The 22,114-nt window shown below is 40.8% G+C and overlaps 1 protein-coding gene across 10 annotated transcripts in view; it reads right to left on the minus strand.

Moving 5' to 3' along the window:
- Positions 1-597: 597 nt before the first annotated feature.
- The window catches only part of PRRC2C (proline rich coiled-coil 2C), a 127,021-nt gene continuing 105,504 nt past the window's right edge, over positions 598-22,114 (minus strand). For 3 of the 10 annotated variants that reach the window (XM_039459879.2, XM_074390010.1, XM_074390009.1), the window contains exons 29-35: positions 17,799-18,030; positions 17,450-17,572; positions 14,384-14,602; positions 13,854-13,957; positions 13,107-13,233; positions 11,991-12,227; positions 5,688-9,911 (exon numbers count right to left, since the gene is read on the minus strand). In XM_039459879.2, the coding sequence (XP_039315813.1) occupies positions 9,654-9,911; positions 11,991-12,227; positions 13,107-13,233; positions 13,854-13,957; positions 14,384-14,602; positions 17,450-17,572; positions 17,799-18,030 (1,300 nt within the window). In that variant the 3' untranslated portion in view covers positions 5,688-9,653. Of the gene's footprint in view, positions 9,912-10,382; positions 10,436-11,990; positions 12,228-13,106; positions 13,234-13,853; positions 13,958-14,383; positions 14,603-17,449; positions 17,573-17,798; positions 18,031-22,114 lie in introns of all 10 variants that reach the window. The other 7 variants (XM_039459878.2, XM_039459881.2, XM_039459880.2 and 4 more) reach the window with 7 other exon arrangements.

The following is a 22,114-nucleotide window of genomic DNA, read 5'->3' on the forward strand; positions in this document are numbered from 1 at the left end:
ACATGGCTGTGATGACAAGTGGAGTTAGATGCCTGTGCTCTAAACTCACTGAGTCACTCTGGATGTCTACCTTGGCCTATCCTTGACCAGAGCACAGCCATGTTCTTTGCAATGCCATCTATAGGAGATGACATCCATCAATCTGTCTTTCCAGCCCAGATCTCTCTCCTGAACTCATCTAATATATCAGCTGCTGACGACATCTCAATTTAACCAATAAACATATAAACTCAACATGTCCAAGACTCACCTCCTTCAAACCTGTTCCAGCAGCTGGAACATTTTCATTTCTGTGTTTTGTTTTTTTGTTATTTATTTGAGACAGAGTCTTGCCCTGTCACCCAAGCTGAAGTGCAATGCTGTACTTGGCTCACTGAAACCCCTGCCTTCTCAGGTTCAAGTGATTCTCCTGTCTCAGCCTCCCCAGTAGCTGGGACTACAGGCATGCACTACCACGCCCAGGTAATTTTTCTATTTTTAGTGGAGACAGGGTTTCACCATGTTCACCAGGCTGGTCTCAAACTCCTGACCACATGTGATCCAACCACCTTGGCCTCCCAAAGTGCTGGGATTACAGGTGAGAGCCACCACGACTGATTTTTCTTTTTTTTTTTTTTTTAAGAGTTTCACTCTTGTCACCCAGGCTGGAGTGCAGTGGCATGATCTCAGCTCACTGCAACCTCTGCCTCCTGGGTTCAAGCGATTCTCCTGCCTCAGCCTCCCCAGTAGCTAGGATTACAAGTGTGCACCACCATGCTCGGCTAATTTTTGTATTTTCAGTAGAGACTGGGTTTCGCCACATCGGCCAGGCTGGTCTTAAACTCCTGACCTCAAGTGATCCACCTACCTAGGCCTCCCAAACTGCTGGGATTACAAGCATGAGCCACTACACCCAGCCTCTCGTTTCTGTTAATGGCAACCCCATCCTTTTAGCAGCATGAGCTCCAAATCTAGAAGTCATCTTTGTCATCTCTCTCTCTCTCTCTCTCTCTCTCTCTCTCAAACCCTCAAACCAACATTCCATGCATCAGTAGATGGATTTTCAGCTCTACTCTTCAAATTATACTCAAAATCCAGCCACTTCTTAATTACCTCCACTGTTTCCATCCTGGTCTGACTCACCATTATCTTTGGCATAGATTAAGCTTCCTGTCTGGTCTGCTGCTTTCAACCTTGTAACTCCTTCAATCTATTTGCAACATGCAGCCAGAGCAATCTTTTAAAAATATGCCACATTACTACTCTCCTCCAAACTCTCCATGGCTTTTTATTTCACAGCGTAAAAGCCAAAACCTTACAATGGCCTTCAAGGTCTGATACAATCTGCCTTCTTCCCCCAACCCCAATTTCGTTGATCTGTCAACTCCTATTACTCTCCCTTTTCTCATTCTGCTTCAGCCATTCCGCCTCCTGACTGCTCCTTGAACACCCAGAGACATTCTCCTTCAGGTCAAGTATTTGCATTTGCTCAGACCTCTGCCTGGAATATTCTTTCCCCAAATATCTTTATTTACTTCTCTCCCTTCAAGTCTTTGCTCAGTGTTGTCTACACAGTGAGGCCTTCCTTGACTACTCCATCTAAAATACAGAAAAAAGCATGAATTTTTGTCTACTGCGTTCACTGCCGCATCTCAACAGCTAAAGCAACGCCTGGCATGTTGCAGCAGATGCTGTGCTGCTCCCGTCCACATCTCCTTTCCAGCTGAGGCACCCGTGCTCCTGCTGCTGGGAGTGCTGGTGGTGATGACTCTCCGCTGAGCGCCTCTCCACCCATTGTTCTCAGCTGAAGAGAGCTGCCTTAGCCACTTTTCTGCCTCCTCTCCTAGAGAGAAAATCTAGCCTGCAACAAATAACTCGCCCACACCTGGGGATGTGAAGGCTCAGCCCCCTTGCCTCAACCTGGGATGACTCTAAAGGTTCATCCCCAGCTCCCGAGCTGCCAGTAGGATCAGCTGAGGCCTTTATAGTAACGGCACCACAGTTCAACCGCCCAGTCCTACTTACTTAATTCTCCCACAGATACTGATGCAGAGGGCACTCCCTCAACAAACGTTCTGCACATAAATCTTGATTTCAGTGTCTGTTCCCAGTATTCTGCTACAAACTTGACCTAACACCATTTGTATCAGTAGGGGATAGTAGAAGTGAACTCTAAAAGACTTTTGGCACTGGATTCTCAGGTGCTGTGGACCTCATAACTGGCAGTAATGGAGCATTAATATCCCTTGGCAAACTGTAATGGCACAACTGTTAAAATTTTCCCTGGTGGTGAACTGGGAGGGAATACTGTTGGAAGGGAATGAACTGGCAGGTGCATTATTATTTCAAGCTTTTGAGAGATTCAGAAGAAGTACTAATTATAAGGACAATGCCTCTTGCTGGGTGCTATTGATGAGTTTGAGAAAGACACGAAAGACTGGGCTGGCCAATCAGCTATTGCAGGTGAAGTGATAAAGTCAGAGGCCTCATCTCTTCTAAAAATACAAAAATTAGCTGGGTGTGATGGCAGGCACCTGTAATCCCAGCTACTTGGGAGGCGGAGGTTACAGTGAGCCGAGATTGTGCCATTGTACTCCAGCCTGGACACCAAGAGCAAAACTGTCTCAAAAAAAGTCAGGCCTCTTCGGTAGCATATAAAGAGGCTTTCATTTCCCATAGGCAAAGGGCAGTAAAAGCTGGGGATAAGGCTGAGAAGTTAGGCGTGCTGTCTCACACCTGTAATCCTAGCACTTTGGGAGGCCAAGGCAGGAGGATTGCTTGAACCCAGTTCAAGACCAATCTGGGCAACATAGTGAGCCCCTAGCTCTATGAAAAATAAAAAAGTTAGCCAGGTATGATGGCATGTGCCTGTAGTCCCAGCTACTCAGGAAGCTGAGACGGGAGGATCATTTGAGCCCAGGAGTTCAAGGTTGCAGTGAACTATGATCGCACCACTGCACTCCAACCTGGGTGACAGAGCAAGACCCTGTCTCACCAGAAAAAGAAAAAAGAAAAAAAAAAGTAGCATCACAGAGAATGTTGAATTCTCAGTCCCAGCAAGCCGAGAAAAAGTGGGATCCTGAAACTGAAATGAAGACTCATGGGCTAATATATTTGGAAACCTTGAAACCCAGATGCCCCTGGACCCTCCAGGCCTGCAGAAATGCTTTGGTCCTCTCTGTTGGAGACTAGCACTCATCTTGAAGATACTGCAGAGGCTTCTAACTTGTAAGGCAACACGTTTTTCTTGGGACCTCCCTTTGTGCAACCAGATGAATATCTAGGGTCACCATCCCTTGTTCGTTTCTGGACTCAGAACCCACTGACAAAAAGAAAAATCGGGTGGGTCTTCAGGAAGAAAGACCTTATAATACCATGGCAAGTGCATAGTAATGATTCCCCACAGAAATCTAGGGACATTTAGACAAGGAACTGTACACTGGAGACAGAGGACACCCACACATTTTGAGGATTGTTGTTTTCTTATCCTTGTGTGTTCACTGGAGTAGCACTTTAATTTCCTTCAAGATTTGTCTTTTGCATTCACAACTTGTCTAATGGGCCCAGGAGGCCTGGCTTTCTGGTCCATCTCAGATTTTGCCATGCCTTCCTCACTAAGCTTACTCATTTTCAGCTTTTGATTTAAAATGAGATGTGTGACTCTTCCTTTTACTTGAACACTTACAAGTCACTGCAGAGCTATTAACTGGCCTAATTTCGATGTTGTGTCTCAGGGAATAGAGAAGCCTGAGGAGAGGGACAGAGGGAACAGCCTGTTTGTGGAGCAATGGGAACACATGCATTTACATTCACCATCTTATGGGTGTAGTTCATGAGGCCCCAGAACAATGACACTAGTAACAGTCAAGATCCCTCATCATCATATAATTTAAGTCTGAAATAATTTTGAGAGTTACCAAATGTGACACAGACAGGCAATGAGCACTCATTGTTAGAAAAACAGCACCCCCGGGCGCGGTGGCTCAAGCCTGTAATCCCAGCACTTTGGGAGGCCGAGGCGGGTGGATCACGAGGTCGAGAGATCAAGACCATCCTGGTCAACATGGTGAAACCCTGTCTCTACTAAAAATACAAAAAATTAGCTGGGCATGGTGGTGTGTGCCTGTAATCCCAGCTACTCAGGAGGCTGAGGCAGGAGAATTGCCTGAACCCAGAAGGTGGAGGTTGCGGTGAGCCAAGATCGTGCCATTGCACTCCAGCCTGGGTAACAAGAGCGAAACTCCTCCTCCTCAAAAAAAGAACAAAACTTGCAATACCTGCAAAGTATAGTAAAACGAGGCATGCCTGTAACTTCAAGTACAGTGCTTTCGTAACAGTGTAGCTTAGTAGTTAAGAGCTTGCACTTAAGAATTAGACTGCCAGGCTGAGCGCGGTGGCTCACACCTGTAATCCCAGCACGTTTGGAGGCCGAGGCAGGTGGATCATGAGGTCAGGATATCGAGACCATCCTGGTCAACATGGTGAAACCCTGTCTCTACTTAAAAAGAAAAAAAAAATACGGCCGGGCGCGGTGGCTCAAGCCTGTAATCCCAGCACTTTGGGAGGCCGAGGCGGATGGATCATGAGGTCGAGAGATCGAGACCATCCTGGTCAGCATGGTGAAACCCCGTCTCTACTAAAAATAGAAAAAATTAGCTGGGCATGGTGGCACGTGCCTGTAATTCCAGCTACTCAGGAGGCTGAGGCAGGAGAATTGCCTGAACCCAGGAGGCGGAGGTTGCGGTGAGCCGAGATGGCGCCATTGCACTCCAGCCTGGGTAACAAGAGCGAAACTCTGTCTCAAAAAAAAAGAAAGAAAGAAAGAATTAGACTGCTTGGATAAAAAACTCCTGCGTCCTCTGCTTACTGTGTATCCTTGGGCAAGTTACCATACCTCACTCTCTGCGTGTTTAAAGAAAATTACCTACCTTATAAAGGTGGGGGGTTAAGGGGGCAAGTGGGTGGTATTTATGTGTAATTCCCAGTTTTTCCCTGTGAGGTTCTAAGCTGGAGATACAATTCTGATAACTGAGTCTTGTAACAGAAAACTCTATTAATACCCATTTATATTCCCAGGTTATAGAAAACTAAGGCCCAGTCTCTTCAATGGGTATCACTATCAGCTTCTGTAAAGCGTGTGGTTTTTACTTTAAGTACAACCTTCTTTTCAGCTTCTCATACTAGAGAGGGTGTCTCCTCACTGGAACCAATAAAACTTATTCACATTTTTTTTTTTAAGCCATTGAATCCTTTAGCCAAACAAAACTTTAAAGTGAAATTGTTTCTGTTTAATAGTGTGTACTTCCAATCTGAAAACCACTGCCCTAAGTAAACCGGATTATCATCGGTTCCACATAAATGTCTGAAATGAACTATTTCGCCTCTTGGCAAATCTAACCTTGGAGGCCCAGAATGCATCTCTCTGTCCCTCTGCACTATCCTTCAACTTGAGACTTATTCACCACAGGCTCTGCGTATTGAAGTTCCCTCCTTCTATTTTCCACTGAACTTTATTTATTTATTTTTTTTGAGACGGAGTTTCGCTCTTGTTACCCAGGCTGGAGTGCAATGGTGCAATCTCGGCTCACCGCAACCTCCGCCTCCTGGGCTCAGGCAATTCTCCTGTCTCAGCCTCCTTAGTAGCTGGGATTACAGGCGTTTGCCACTGTGCCTGGCCTATGATGTAGTTTTGTACTTACCCATAGGGTGGAAAAAAGTTGCAGGAAAATGTTCAGTCAGTACCGAAAATGCTAAGCATCTATGAAATATGCTGCAATGGAAACATGAAAAATCACTGGTAACTTGTTAGAAAAGACACTTAAATAGCTTCGGACTCATTCTACCTTCTCTATCTTGCCCCTGGCCACGGAGTTTATTTGAACTTTATAAACTATACCCTCCTCTCATTCCCCAACCTTCCTCCCCAAGTCACTCTTCTATCATGAGCACTGTTTGCTATTAAACAGGGGTAAAGATCTGGACTCCCCTTACCTTCTACGAGGGCAGCTCAAGGGACAGAGAATGTTCAGAAGCTCATGTAACCAAATCTACAGTCAACTATTTTTTTTTGTTTGTTTTTCTTTTCTTTTCTTTTTTTTTTTTAATTGCATTTTAGGTTTTGGGGTACATGTGAAGAACATGCAAGATTGTTGCATAGGTACACACATGGCAGTGTGGTTTGCTGTCTTCCGTCCCCTCACCTGTATCTGTCATTTCTCCCCATGCTATCTCTTCCCACCTCCCCACCTACAGTCAACTATTAAATGCAATACCTTTTGGGTTATACTGACATGTTAGAGAAGCCAGAGACAAACCTGCATGGCCAAACTGCAGAGAAACACTTACGTACATTATCTTACTTTCACTGGATACGCTTTTGGTGCCATTTTCCCACTGTATTCTAGCAAAGGACCCAAAGTACTAGTGATATTCAACAGTTAATATAACAAGTACCACATGTCAGTTGGTTTGCAAGTGGGGATAATGCAAGCTGTATAGCTGGCCACCCATTAGGTCTCAAAATTTAGGAGGATTAAACTTTAGAACATGAAAAATACTGACAATGGCAGTGCCTTGGTAAAAAGGCAAGTATTTGAAGTGGTGACTGGAATTCTTGGGTGCATGTTTGCATTCCCATTCTTACCCATCATACCTCTTCCCTCAATCCCCTTCAAAAAGCACTTTTAATTTAGAACGTATTTTGAGAAAAACCCTAGACTGAAAAGCTTGGATCAAGCCAAGGCCTATTAATACTTGAGTATCGGACCTGGTGTGGTGGCTCATGCCTGTAATCCCAGCACTTAGGGAGGCTAAGGCAGGTGGGTTACTTGAACTCAGGAGTTCAAGACCAGCCTGGGCAACATGGAGAAACCCTCTCTAGCAAAACAAAACCACCAAAACGTACCTTAAGAATCACAGTGCCCATGAGTTAAGAAGGCACATGTCATTAGTGACTGAATGACTAGTTTTCTTAAAGCTGGGTCTGGGAGCCATACGTTCCAAACACGGGATTTTAGGATAATTACAATCCCTCAGTACATCATTTTATTAATTGAGTAAATGAATGAACAAATGCCCTATATAACCTTTTAGGGCAGGTGATGGATGTTCATGAACAAGCTAACAAAGCTATGAAAAATTCTTCAGCTTCTGCCCAAAAGACGGTGAAACTCCTTTCTACATCAGGCAGTGTGCATCAAGAGAACTCCTCAACAGATTTTTTTTTTTTTTTTTTTGAGACGGAGTCTGCTTCTGAGGTTCAGTGATTCTCTGCCCCAGCCTCCCGAGAAGCTGAGACTACAAGGATGCACCACTACGCCCAGCTAATTTTTGTGTTTTTAGTAGAGATGGGGGTTTCACCATGTTGGCCAGGCTGGTCTCAAAACTCCTAAGCTCAGGTGGTCCGCCCGCCTTGGCGTCCCAAAGTACTGGGATTATAGGCGTGATCCACTGCACCTGGCGGACAGATTTACTTTTAATATGAGTTTGGCTACTTCAGAACAGGGGACATGATTATCTGCTTTAAATCAATATTCTTCAGAGTTCTTCAAAGTGAGAAGTCAAGGCTTTAGATGATAATCCTTTTCTACAGTATAATGTCCTGTTTGTTTTTGTTTTTTTGAGATGGAATTTTGCTCTTTTGCCCAGGCTGGAGTGAAGTGGCGCAATCTTGGCTCACTGCAACCTCCACCTCCCCACACCTCCCCAACCCGGGTTCAAGTGATTCTCCTGCCTCAGCTTCCCAAGCAGCTGCAATTATAGGCACTTGCCACCATGCCCGGCTAAGTTTTGCATTTTTAGTACAGACAGGGTTTTGTTATGTTGCCCAGGCTGGTCTCAAACTCCTGAGCTCAGGCAATCCACCCACCTCTGCCTACCAAAGTGCTAGGATTAGAGGCATGAGCCACCGCGACGGGCCAGTCCTTTTCACTATCTTTAATACATGGCAAACCGTCTTGCTTCAGGGTTTAGGAAATGATTAGAAGCTCCAAGAATCATTATTTAGAGAATACTTTATTAGTTTCTGTAATCAAACCCATGTAGATAAGACCTTACATATTTAATACAGTGTGTTACCCCTGTACAAATGGAAAAAAATTAAGTTTAACGTTTCTAGACCAATATGGCTGTTAATTTCTGTACAATGCCAACTCAACACAGTAAACTGGGATACTTTTTCCGAAGTTGACAGCACAGCTAAAGTTTCCAAAAATTCAAATTATATATATATATGTATATATATATATATTTATATAAAAAGACCAATAATAGCAGTATGTTATGCATCAATAGCAGCAACAGCTTTTCCAGGTTCTGCAGTCATCTGAACAAAACTATAGAGACATCCAGCACACTCCATTTAAAAAAAAGGGAAAAACAAAGGTAAAAAACAAAACCCCCCAAAATTGCAAAGTTCTGTTACTGTTGTGGTACCTGGCACCATTTTTTAAAATTAGCTTCTGAATCATCATCTGGAAAGAAAACATTCTAGAATAACATCATTAAAAAACAGCTCTGATAAAGCACGGTCACTACTACATATCATAAAGCAGGTACAAGATATTTTACATTCACAGAGGTATGATACAGTACTGTCCTATATCTATAATACTAGAGGATACAATTAAAAAGGCATTATTTGAGACTTGATTCTACTTTTCCAGCAGAGGGCCCAAAGGATGGCATGACACAGCTCTGTAAAGAAATGCACCTTCTTAGGATTTCCTTTAATTAGTGGCACAGTTCTAGGTACTCACTGTTCTTCATGAACACCAGCTAAAAACTGCATTTAAAAAAAAAGGAAAAAAAAAAAGAAAAGAAAAGAAAAGAAAAAAATCCCAAATTATGGGATTCATACAAAGATGACTGAGTGGGGGCAAGGAAGACTCAACCTAACTAGTATTTTACCAAATCTGTCATGTTTGAATGGTGAGAGCTCCATGGAAGAAAGGAGATGCTAAGTAGCACTTCAAAGCTTCGGACTACAACCAAAACACAGTATTATTTCAAACAGAAGCGGAGCCAAACACTGCTCACTTTTATATGGTTCAGGGATGCTGACATCAGTATTTAATCATCTGCTCACTCATCCAGGAAAAAGGGAAGATCAGTTGCTACTGTACTTTGATTGTTTTCAACTCAATGACCATGTTATAAAAATAAGCAAGCTGCCATAATAAAGGCTCCTCTATCCAGCACCAGTTATCTTCAGTTCTTTAGCTCCAAGCCTACAAACGCCATAACTATATCCAAAGAACGGAAGGGAGCAAAAAAACTGCACCTCATGTAATTAGCTGGGACCACCGCACCGTTCAGGCTGGCTATTCCTCTGCTGTGTTATTTTCCTTATATTTCTGGTGTTTCATCTAATCAAAAAGATTTTTAGGTCTAAATTATATGCACTCAAAACAATGGGTACATACATTTATGTATAAATTCTGACTGAAGATGCATGGCCATCAACCCAGCGCATGTTATATAGTAGGTGCAAGCTTGCAAAGCCTCGTTTTTACTGGTACAGCAGCTGTGTGTATTAAGCCTATGTCCCTTGTACATCTCCAAGCTCTGCACAGGATGTCACAGACCATCTTGCCCCTTTGGCTGCTGGCATTATCTGACTTATTTCTCTGTGTTTTCCCTCCCCCCAGCAAATCTCCCGCAATAAACCATGGCCTTTAAGATTTTGTTTCTTCGGTTTTGATCGCCTGAGGTTTGATTGGTCCAGTTCTAACAGGTTTGGTGGCTATGGAGGGTGCAGGGGGTGGTTTTTCTTCTACTTTTTCCTGACAGACACCAGGAGGGTCGGTCAGTGTTTCAGCAGATTTACTTGAATCACTGTCCACTTTCTGGGCTTTGCCTCCTATCTGTTTGCTCTGTTGCTGTTCAGAGAAGAACCGTTGTGTGGACTGAAGAACCTCTGCTCTCTGCTTTGCCTTAAAAAATGAGAAAGAACAACTGAAAATACTGCAGCATTACCAAAGCCTGTCAAATCAATGTTGGTTCAAATTATTTTACCAATCACAAATCAGTTTTCCCCACACTGGTTTGGCACAAGCCAAAAGTACCTCATTGATCTTTGAGTTTTAAATGCATAGATTTCTTCCTATTTTCAAAAATATTCCATGTAATTAAAACAAAAACAGAAAAACAAAAAAACAACAAAAAAGAAAGGAAACCACAGGACCACCTCCCACCACCTTTTCAAGGTCTGCCCTCTGATAAAATAATAAAATATAAATTGCTGCTGATTTGTGTCTTTTCTGGAACAAAGCTTATTGATATTAAATTTTAGTTAGGGAACCTGCTTGCAAATCTGAAAACATACATGTAACACTTAAAACTTCTAGTTATCAATATGTGGTCTACAATAAAATGAAAAGGAAGCACTTATATTGTGGCATTACCAACACCTAGGACCAAATGTCTTGTGGCTGAGTCCTCTTCCCACAGCTCTCTTCTGCAGGGGAAGAGCATCAGAAATTAGTAACTACGACTTCACTTGATCACTAAGTTCTGATAGCTCCTACCACATTCTGAGCTGGTAAAATAATTTCTTAGTTTTGGCTATGTGCCCCCAAAAAAATACTTACGTCAATCTGTAAATTTTACCACTGTAACATTCACAATTAAAACTTGTTTCCATCCTTCTTGTATATAATAAAAACTGCTTCATGTTCTACAGGTAACCTGTACTATCCAAACATCTGAAGCAATTTTCAAGAAACTTGTACCCTCTCCCACCCCATTAAGATTATTAAGCTCGAACATTATTTCCAACATGGGAATATGTGAAAATCGAGAGCCAAGGAGCCAGGAGCAGAACTGGAAACCAAGGCCAAATAACTTCCAAAGAGTTTCACTCACACTGGTATTTTTAATTGTAACAAACAGATGGAAATCCTGGGCATACAGCCTTAATGAAAGTAGATAATTATTTAATAAAAGTTTTACTGCTGGGTAGTCTTTATATTTGATTACTCAGGATCAGAAACACTAGGGACGTTGCCTCACAAAGAAATTTTAATCATTCAGTCAAATTTTCTAATAGGATTATCATAAACATGTTTCTAATTCAGAGTAAAGCATTACTATGCACATTTCCCCATTTGAAAGCAGTAAGCTTTTCTTTGTTCTAGTCTGATCTGATGACATATGTAGTGACAAAACAGGCAAAAATTACTAAGAACCTTGAAAGTCAAGCCTAAGTAAATATAGAAATAAACTGATTCAACTGGCTGTACTGGCAGACATGTAAGGTTTATGCTACAAAACTGTCCCCACACAGACTCCTAAAGGCACTCTTTCTGCATTAGCAAACCTCATGTTTATCAGTGCCTTTCATCATGAAGGATCCCAAAGTGCTTTTCTGAGTTCTTCATCTAAAACTGCACAATCCACTGTGGAATACAACCACCTCATGTGGTAGGACAAAAAGGGTATGAAAACAGTTTGAGAAGAAAACTGTACTTTGATGACTCATAATGGAAAAACACCAAGAGAGGTAACACATCTTACCCATTCCAGAGTTTTCATATAACCATGATTTATATTATAAGCTGCTGGGAGGAGGAGAGTTAGGGGAAAGGGGGGAAGAAAATTTAAAAAAAAAAAAGAAAAGAAAAAGCAAACAGGGAAGTCTATAATAATTCATATTACTTCTTTGCTATTTAAAAAAATTGCATCTAAACTCAGATCTCCCTCAAATATTTATTTTATAACAATTCATTTGGCCACAGTTTAATACATTAATTCATTTCCTGACTACAGTTGCAAAAAAAAAAAAAAAAAAAAAAAAAGAAAAAAAAAAGAAAAAGAAAAAAGAAACAAAAAGAAAAAAAAAGATGGAGGGAGTGGGAATGGGGGAAAAAAAAAGGGAATGAATAAAAGTAGTTAGCTTGGTTAAGTCTGCTAAGACAATGAATGCCTGGATATACAGTTATGGGTCCAGAGGCATTTTAAGACATGGTTCAGAGACAGATTCTTGATCTGTTGGCTGTTAACACTGTACTAACCTTCATGTCTTGTTCAGCCTTCAACGCAGCCTGGGCCTGATTACCTCTGACTCCAGATAGTGATCCACAAGGACCCCTGGCTACATGTGGCAAACGAGCATGGCTCATGAGGCCTGTGGTCAGCGGAGGAGGCATCTGACTGGCCAGTGCCATTGGTGGCCTCTGAACAGGCGCTGGGAAGGTGTTAGTATGTGGGGCTCTTACCAATGGAGGGACCAGGTTAGGCTGAGAGAGAATCTGAGTGAAAAAAACAAAACATACAACATTGAACTGTTAAAAAAAAAAAAAAATGCCAACTAGACCAGGTTGGCTTATCCCAGAGTAAATGTGCCCATCCTACCAGTGAACAGAAGTGTATGGATTGTGCCATTCCATTAGCAAGGACAAAGAATAAACAAGCCATGCTTGGAGAGTTTAACAGAAAAATTAGGTAAGGCATGCTATGTATGGCACTTCAGTTGCTCCTAGCATCTCAGCTGTAAATTCTGAAGGCAGGATAGAAAGACTTTTAATTAGGCTATCTTTTTAAAAGGTATAGTTACAGAAAAGTCACACACCTATAACAAACATAATCTGAAGGTAAATAAAATCAAGACTAATTCAACAAATGTGAATTTCTCAGGAACCAGTTCTAGTTTGTGAACTAATTCTAGTTTGTGAGAGTTCTTAGTCCTTTTATATCATCAGCAAGGGGAAGAGAAGCCAACGTTCTTATACATATATTAAAACATCTTTTTGGAAATTTTCTCTCAATTGTACATAGATATCTTTAAAAAAAAATTAAAAATCAACTTTAAACCTAGAAAACTTCAAGCACTGGGACCCTTCTCTGAAAAGTCAACTCCTTAAAAAAAGTTAAAAGGAAAAGGACTCAAATTACCAGAGCTGTGTGGGGAATCTCTTAACTATTTCTCCTGTCTGCTTTAGAACTAAACAATTTCTATGTCTGGCTATAAATTGCAGACTATGTATCATAAATTTACTTTTAAATTCAGAAACTAATTTTTATTAAAAACTGTACTTCTTAACTGGTTAACATAAAACAAGATCATAATTTATCCAGATTAGCAACTATCTGTAAGTAAATATACTCATTTCTCAATTATGTCTGCCCACCTGAGGTGCAAACTGTGTAGGAAATGGTTGTGTCATTCTCACAGAGGCAGGGGCTGATTGGAACTGCTTCTGGTAGACAATGCTGTTCATTTTGCCGGACTGGCTGTTCGGACTTGTAGAAGTAGCCCTTGGGAAGAAGTTATTACTAGTCAGTACAGTAATACCAAGTAAATAATGCTGTTAGATTTTTGCAAACACCATTCTTGGTATTTTTGTCATACTTGGTAGTTGGTAAAAATTTACTATGATGAGTTACCAAAACATTCTGGTAGAAGAGACACATTGGAGGAGCAGAGGTAAGAAAGGATACCAGCTATTTTGGCCAGTTTAGACCAGCTTGGACAATATTTTTTTTTTAAATTAGCCAGGTGTGGTGGGACGTGTATGTAGTCCCAGCTATTAAGGAGGCTGAGGCAGGAGGATCACTTGAGCCCAGGTATTTGAGGTTGCAATGAGCTATGATCATGCCACTGCACACTAGCCTGGGTAACAGAGTGAGACTGTCTCAAAAAAATAAAAAAAGTTTTGTTTTGTATCAAAGTGATTTACTTAAAATATAGTACAACAAACACATTTTAAATAATTTAAAAGCTTAACATTTTAGACAAAACTATCAAAAAGAATGTCTTAATAATCCTTTTCTGCTTGGAAAAGGGATTATGTCCAACAAGACTGATGCTATATTAAGTATTTAATAAATAGTGACTATTTTGGAATTTCATAAGCAAATTTAAATGCCCATTTTACCTGAAGGGACTAGATGTTGGTGTGGTGCTTCTACCAGCGATTGGAGGTGTGCCTGGTTTCATATCAATGCCACTTCCAAAGGCTTTTAGTTCCATTTCAGACATCTGAGGAAAAGCATAAAATAAACTTAACATTTCTTTAATTCTATAAGCTAAGTGCTATATTTACATGTCCTATATATGAAGACATAATCTAGGAAAGGGGAAAGGACCTTAGCACAAAACTCCTATAGTTATGATTCAAGAATTATGGAATTATCAGACCAAACAGACTTATAATTAAATAAGCCTAACAGATACTATAAATCCAATTATTTCAATAAATCTGTGAATTCTTTGTACTAGGTAAAAACTGGATGGGGCCAAACACATTAAAAGTAAATAGATAAAATGTAAATACAGTGGGGTTTGAGATTTTCTGCAGGTTGGTAAAAACTGACGCAGTTTAGTTTTTTAGATAACACAGATGCATATATCTGAACACACTACATTAAATTCTCAAATAACCTGTGCAAATGTCTCTTTACTTACTTTTCCTGCTGTTGCAATCATGCTATGCTGTGTTCCGGCAGGAATTAATCCTCTGAAAGGCTGGCTTACTTGTGCGGGACGGCTCAGACTCTGAGGTTGTGCTTGGGGAGTGGTATGCTGTAACGGGGGCTGAAGAGTCTGAGGCAAAGCAATTAGAGGTTGCCCTGTAGATCCAAAATTAGGCAAGGAGAGTTGGGATGCTGGTAAAGGTACTGTAACCTAGAAAATAAGTAAAGAGAAACTGCAGCAATTTGTTTCTATTTACTACAGACCTATCTATATAATTATATCTATATAATTTAAATACTTTTGAGTGAGATTTAAAACAGAACACATCAATCTAATATATTTCACATATTTATTTTGCTTAATGACTACAAGTTGAGTAACTCTAATCTGAAAATCAAAATCCAAAATGCTCCAAAGCTTTCTGAGAGGCTGATAAGACACCACAAGTAGAGAATTCGAAACCAAGGCCAGGAGTGGTGGCTCACGCCTGTAAAGCACTTTGAGAGGCTGAGGCAGGCGAGGTCAGGAGTTTGAGACCAGCCCGGCCAACATGGGGAAACCCTGTGTTTACTAAACAAACAAACAAAATTAGCTGGGTGTGGTGGTGGATTCCTGTAATCTCAGCTACTTGGGAGGCCGAGGCAAGATAATCGCTTGAGGTGGAGGTTGCAGTGAGCTGAGATCGTGCCACTGCACTCCAGCCTGGGTAAGAGAGACTCTGTCTCCAAAAAAAAAAAAAAAAAGAAAGAAAGAAAAAGAAAAAGAAAAGAATTCGTGACAGATCAATCAAAGAGTGGTCAGAACTTTGTTTCATGCACAAAGTTATTAAAAATGTTGCATTACCAGCTGGGCATGGTGGCACGTGCCTGTAATCCCAGCTACTCAGGAGGCTGAGGCAGGAGAATTGCCTGAGCCCAGGAGGCGGAGGTTGCAGTGAGCCGAGATCGCGCCATTGCACTCCAGCCTGGGTAACAAGAGCGAAACTCCGTCTCAAAAAAAAAAAAAAAAAAAAAAATGTTGCATTACCTTCAGGTTATATGTATAAGGAATACATGTAACAAAGGAATTTCATGTTTAGACAGGCCCCACGCCCCAAGACACCTCATTATATATACGAAAACATTAAAAAAAAAAAAAAAAAAGCCACCGGGCACGCTCACGCCTGTAACCCCAGCACATTGGGAGGCCGAGGTGGGTGGATCACAAGGTCAGGACTTCAAGACCAGCCTGCCCAAAATGTTGAAACCCTGTCTCTACTAAAAATACAAAAATTAGCTGGGTGCGGTGGCACGTGCCTATTATCCCAGCTACTCAGGAGGCTGAGGCAGGAGAATTGTTTGAACCTGGGAGGTGGAGGTTGCAGTGAGCCGAGATGGCGCCATTGCACTCCAGGCTGGGTGACAGAGTGAGACTCCGTCTCAAAAAAAAAAAAAAAAAAAAAAAAAAGGCCAATCTGAAATCCAAGGCACTTCTGGTCCCAAGCATTTCAGTAAGAGACACTCAATCATATCTCCATTCTTCTATTAAAGCTACAACATAGTTTAGTTAATGCTACTTGTATTGAAGAAAACAGAAACGGAAAGAATTAGCACTATCTTTGAATTTATCCACAGGTTATGTCAAATAATCACAAAGTACATAGGGACACAATATAAGTAGTGTCACAAGTTTCCAAACAGATATTTTACATAATATTTTCAAGGCTGGTCAAAATGAGCTATGAGAAGAACAAGAATCTCTCAGTTTTCACATAAACACTGTATTTAATTTGAATGTCAATAAGATATTCATGAATTATCACTTCCTAAAATAGCAAACAAAAACAGTTATAAGAAAATGACTAATAACTTGTCCCCACCAGCCTTCCACCACTTTTAAAGAATAAACTAATGAATTATTAGAGGAGATCATTTTAAATACAACATACACTTTTCACTGAAAATTGCTATTGCATTCATACATTTAAGAAGAATGTTTGTCATTTTACTCTATCACACTCTGCCATACTGTTGCATGTATACTAAACTGCCAGATGGTCTTTGGGAGACTTTCCCTACCACTAATGAGTAAACCACCTAACACACTTACATGTAACTATATTCTGGACAATGGTTTTCAAACTTTTATATTCACTGAATCATTTGTTAAAACAGAATAAATAATTACACAGAAACCTAGTTTTTGTTGTTGTTTTGTTAAAAAAAACAAGCAACCAGATGCTCAAGCCTGTAATCCCAACACTTTGGGAGGCTGAGGCGGGCAGACAGTTTGAGCTCAGGAGTTCAAGACCAGCCTGGGCAACATGGCAAAACCCTGTCTCCACAAAAACATGAAGAAAAATTAGCCAGGCATAGTGGCAACAGCCTGTAGTTCCAGCTACTCATGAGGCTGAGGAGCGAGGATTGCTTGAACCTGGGAGATTGGGCTGCAATGAGCCATGATACACTGCTGTACTCTGGCCTGGGTGACAGAGTGAAAACCCTGCTCTCCCCCGACCAAAAAAAAACCCTAAAAACCAACAACAACAAAAAAACCCTAGATGTAAAAAACCAGAGGCCGGGCGCGGTGGCTCAAGCCTGTAATCCCAGCACTTTGGGAGGCCAAGACAGGTGGATCACGAGGTCAAAAGATCGAGACCATCCTGGTCAACATGGTGAAACCCCATCTCTACTAAAAATACAACAAATTAGCTGGGCATGGTGGCACGTGTCTGTAATCCCAGCTACTCAGGAGGCTGAGGCAGGAGAATTGCCTGAACCCAGGAGGCAGAGGTTGTGGTGAGCCGAGATCGTGCCATTGCACTCCAGCTGGGGTAACAAGAGCAAAACTCCGTCTCAAAAAAAAAAAAAAAAAAAAAAAAATCAGAAATGACTGAAGTAGAAAGTGGGGTGTCATGAGCCTGAAATGCCTTCTATGTGGACCCAATGGAATTCTTCAGGACATCTCAGTAAACAGTTTAAAAACCACTCCTCTATCTTTCCATGTTGGTTCACTTTAAATTCCCAAACAATAACAAAAGCAATAAAAATAATAATAAAGAAAATTGAGGAAATTTACCATGCCATAGTTTACCTGCTGGAGAGCACTTGGTGACTGGGCAGTGTTATAAAAGTTTGTCTGACCAGGCTGTTGTACTTGTCCAGAATAAAGATTTGAAGCCTGGGTAAGATTTGCTCTAGCCTAGAAAGAATTTTGTTAAGAAAACATGAGTAAGACTGAAAAACATTTCACATTCAGAGATGGAGATTATGACTTCACATGTCTAGCAATTTTTAGTATTAGATAAAATGAAAGAACTTCGTTTTATCATTGGGTCTTTTAACATGTTTTCTTTTAAAAATGTTTCCTTAAAATGATCTGTGGCATAGGAATACAATGATTGTGCATTGCTCTAGTCCCGACTTACCTGGAGAAGATGTGTGTCAATCAGCTGGGAACCTCCTAGTCCTGATGCCTGCCCCAGTTGATGTTCATACAATATAGGAATAGGCTGAGTATTTGATGTTTGCTGAAAGGCAAGCCCAGATTGTGCCTTGGCAAGTTCCTGGTGTTGGACAGTTGGAAAGTTGTGAATAGCAGTACCAGAAAGGACCACAGATGGCTGGGATAAACTGCTTTGCATAAAAGCTGGCTGAGATCTACATAAGGATTAAAGAGAAAATACTGTTAGAAGTTAATTTCATCTGGAATCTGAAAATCTTAAGAATGCAAATCCCAAATGACCCTACATTTCAGTCAACAACAGACCACATAAATATGGATGGTCCCATAAGATTATAAGGGAACTGAAAAATTCCTATCACCTAGGGACATCATAGCTGTTCTAACTAACATCAAAGAACAAAATATGACTCAAGTGTTTTTGGTGGTGCTAATATTAAACAACCTACTGCACTGACAGTCATATAACAGTCCAGCACATACAATTACATACAGTACATAGTATTTGATATTGATAAAAAGGATGTTACTGGTTTATATATTTACTATACATTTTATTGTTATGTTAGAGTGTACTCTTTCTACTTAAAACAAAAAACTACAAAACAGCCCCAGGCAGATCCTTTAGCAGGTATTCCAGAAGAAGACATTGTTATCATACGACATGACAGCTCCACATGTGTTACTGCCCCTGAAGACCTCCTGGTGGGACAGGATGTGGAGGTAGATGAGAGTATATTGATGATTCTAGCCCTGTGTAGGCCTAGCCTAATGTGTGTTTGTATCTTAGTTTTTAACAAAAAAGTTTAAAAAGTTAAAAACAAAAATTAAAAAACAAAAAAATGTAGGCCAGGTGCTGTGGCTCATGCCTGTAATCCCAGCACGTTGGGAGGCCGAGGTGGGCAGATCACAAGGTCAAGAGTTTGAGAACAGTCTGACCAACATAGGGAAACCCCATCTCTACAAAAAATACAAAAAAATTAGCCAGGTGTGGGTAGTGTGTGCCTGTAATCCCAGCTACTCGGGAGGCTGAGGCAGGAGAATCACATGAACCTGGAGGCAGAGGTTGCAGTTAAGCCATGATCGTGCCATTGTACTCCAGCCTGGCGACAGTGGGAGACTCCATCTTTAAAACAAACAAACAAACAAAACCCCAGAAGAATGTTAACAGAAAGAAAAGGTGAGACATGGTGGTTCATGCTCATAAACCCAGCATTTTGGGAGGTGAAAGGATTGCTTGAGGTCAGGAGTTGGAGACCAGCCCGGGCAAGAGAAGATCCCACCTCTACCAAAAAAATGAAAAAAGCTGGGCATGGTATCAAGTGCCTGCAGACCGAGCTACTTAAGAAGCTGAGGCTGGACAATGGCTTGAGTTCAGGAGTTCGAGGTAGTGAGTTGTGTGTGCCACTGCACTCCAGCCTGGGTGACAGAGACAGAAAAGAAAAAGAAAGAAGGAAGGGAGGGAGGAAGGGAGGGAAGGAGGGAAGGAAAGGAGGAAAGGAGGAAGGGAGGAATGGAGGGAGGGAGGGAGGGAGGAAGGGAAAGAAGAAAAGAAGGGAGGGAGGGAGGGAGGGAAAGAAGGAAAGGAGGGAAGGAATTTCTGTGCAACTGTACAATTTGTGTTGTAAGCTAAATGTTACTACAAGAGTCAAAAAGTTACAGTAAGTTGAGGTTAATCTATTATTGAAGAAAAATTTGTCTTTACAAATTTAGTGTACTCACAGTGTACAGTGTTTACAGAGTCCACAGGAGTGTACAACAAAGCCCTAGGCCCTCACATTCACTCACCACTCACTCACTGACTCACCTAGAGCAACTTCCAATCCTGCAAGCTCCATTCATGGTAGGTGCTGCATAAATGGTAAGCACCATTTTTAATCTTATATGATGTATTTTTACTGTACCTTTTCTATGTTTATTTAGATTTCTATATTTAGATACAAACATTTACCACTGTGTTACAACTGCCTACAGTATTACGTACAGTAAAATGCTGCACAGGTTTATAGCCTACTAGTTGTAATAGGCTATACTCTATAGCCTAGGTGTGTAGTAGCAGGCTATACCACCTAGATTCCTGTAAGTACATTCTATGTTTATACAAGAATAGATATATCAGAATGCCTTCCCATCACTGATACCTGGCTGCACTCTAGCTCAGAAGTCAAGAAAAGAGGCAGAGAATATACACTGTGTCTAAAGCAACTTGTTTCAAGATGGAGCGTCTTGTATACAAGGAAGCTTCACATGTAAAAGTTCTGCAAAAAGGCCTGTTCTCCGTGAGAAGCACATTGCTTTTTCCTTTTGAACAGTGAGTATAATTCTCTTTTTGTGTTCACTACAAAGTTCAGAACCCAATCTCTTTTTCTCTTTGGCAACATTCTAATTTATAGCACCAATAGCCCCAACTTTTTTTTACTTGTATTTCACTACTTCCCCACATATATTTTTCATATAAACGGCCTAGCCTCAAGATCTCTATGGAATAAAGTATAATAGTAGCTCACGTCAGAATTATCCACAAAGATCAAGCAAACAAACAAATAAGAACATAAACCAAAACCAAACCAAGCCAAAATATACTCCCCAAACCAAAACCATAATGCCAGAATCTAACTCAGACTTCCCTATCATCTCTGAGATGGATGCCTCCAGTCTATACTTTTAAGATGCAAAGATAAATAACTACATCAAAAGCAGTAGGTAGATAAGATAACATTATGCTTTGTTGCTTTGTTAAAACTGACCTATGTGGCAGGAACAAAAGTCACTAAGAATGCTAGTCCAGGATCTTAACAATCTTTACAATATCTACTTATAATTTATGTTTCAAGCACAAGGTGAGAAAACATGAATATACTGCTATAAACTATCCTGTCTTAATAGCAACCAATTCAGAAATTCCCAAATAAACACCATGCTGATTAGGTTAAAGAACAGGCAAGGAATGCTTAGGGGTAAAATAACTGCTTTCAAAATCTAAACCTGTACCTTCCAATGTGCTAGCCACTAGCCACAATTATGTATGTGTTTTACATTACATTTCTATTAAGCAAGTCTGGTCTTGGATAATCCCACATTCAATACAAGACTTCCTTCAGCTTCTAGTTGGGCAAATAGTTTTACTTCTAATGGGAGAAAATAAAAAAACTAAATGACAGAGTAAGATGAGGAGGCAAGACCTACAACGGCTATATAGGTAATGATACAGATGTATTACATTTTACTAAAGAATCTTTAATTAGGCTGGGCTCAGTGGTTCACGCCTATAATCCCAGCACTTTGGGAGGCCGAGGTGGGCAGATCACCTGAGGTCGGGAGTTTGAGACCAGCCTGACCAACATGGAGAAACCCTATCTCTACTAAAAATACAAAAATTGCCAGGCATGGTGGTGCATGCCTGTAATCCCAGCTACTTGGGAGGCTGACGCAGGAGAATCGCTTGAATCCGGAGGTAGAGGTTGCAGTGAGCAGAGATCGTGCCGTTACACTCGAGTCTGGGCAGTAAGAGTGAAACTCTGTCTCAAAAAAAGAATCTTTAATCAAAAGGTAAAAATGAAAACCACATTTATGAGGTATACTAATGACGCAGCTCTCTGTTAAGAAAGTTTCATTAGCTGAACCTGGCTTCTCTAGGAGTATCATTATGGTAATATAAAACATACTATATTAACTGATGACAAGTTTAATCTATAAAGTATGGAAATTCTATCTGAACCCACACCTGAAAACAAATTCCTAAAAGCAAATGCACAGGCTAGCTACTAAACTAAGTGTCCTGAATGTAACTTGTTTTTCTTTCTGATGATTTAAGGCCACCATCATGAGTATGGATGACAGCTATGCCATGATGCACTGCTCCTATTATTTGACTGTTACTCTCACTCTTCTTCCCTCATTAAATCAGAAACACTGAGGGTTGCATCTGGGTTCTGCCACTTACTGTAAAAACCTCAGGGCAAACAAACAATTCATCCTCTTCAAGTCCTAACATCCACATATGTCTTAGGTGGCTGTGTGAATACTAAATTTAGTTAATGTATGTGAAAGGCTGAATAGCTATCCTATATACGGAAAGCTCAATAAAAAATCAGTTTTCATTATTTCCCTAATTGCAAGATAGCTTACAGTACATCTGAGTGAATTCTTGGAAAAAAATGCTTTCTTCACTACACGAACATGTTCATCACCATTATATCCATGCTTTGATATTCTGCTTCTCTCCATTCTGTTATATTCCACCCTGCCCTGCATCCCTTAACATAATGTAGTTGACTGCCA

The sequence above is a fragment of the Saimiri boliviensis genome, chromosome 19 (assembly GCF_048565385.1).
Source record: "Saimiri boliviensis isolate mSaiBol1 chromosome 19, mSaiBol1.pri, whole genome shotgun sequence".
Taxonomy (NCBI): domain Eukaryota; kingdom Metazoa; phylum Chordata; class Mammalia; order Primates; family Cebidae; genus Saimiri; species Saimiri boliviensis.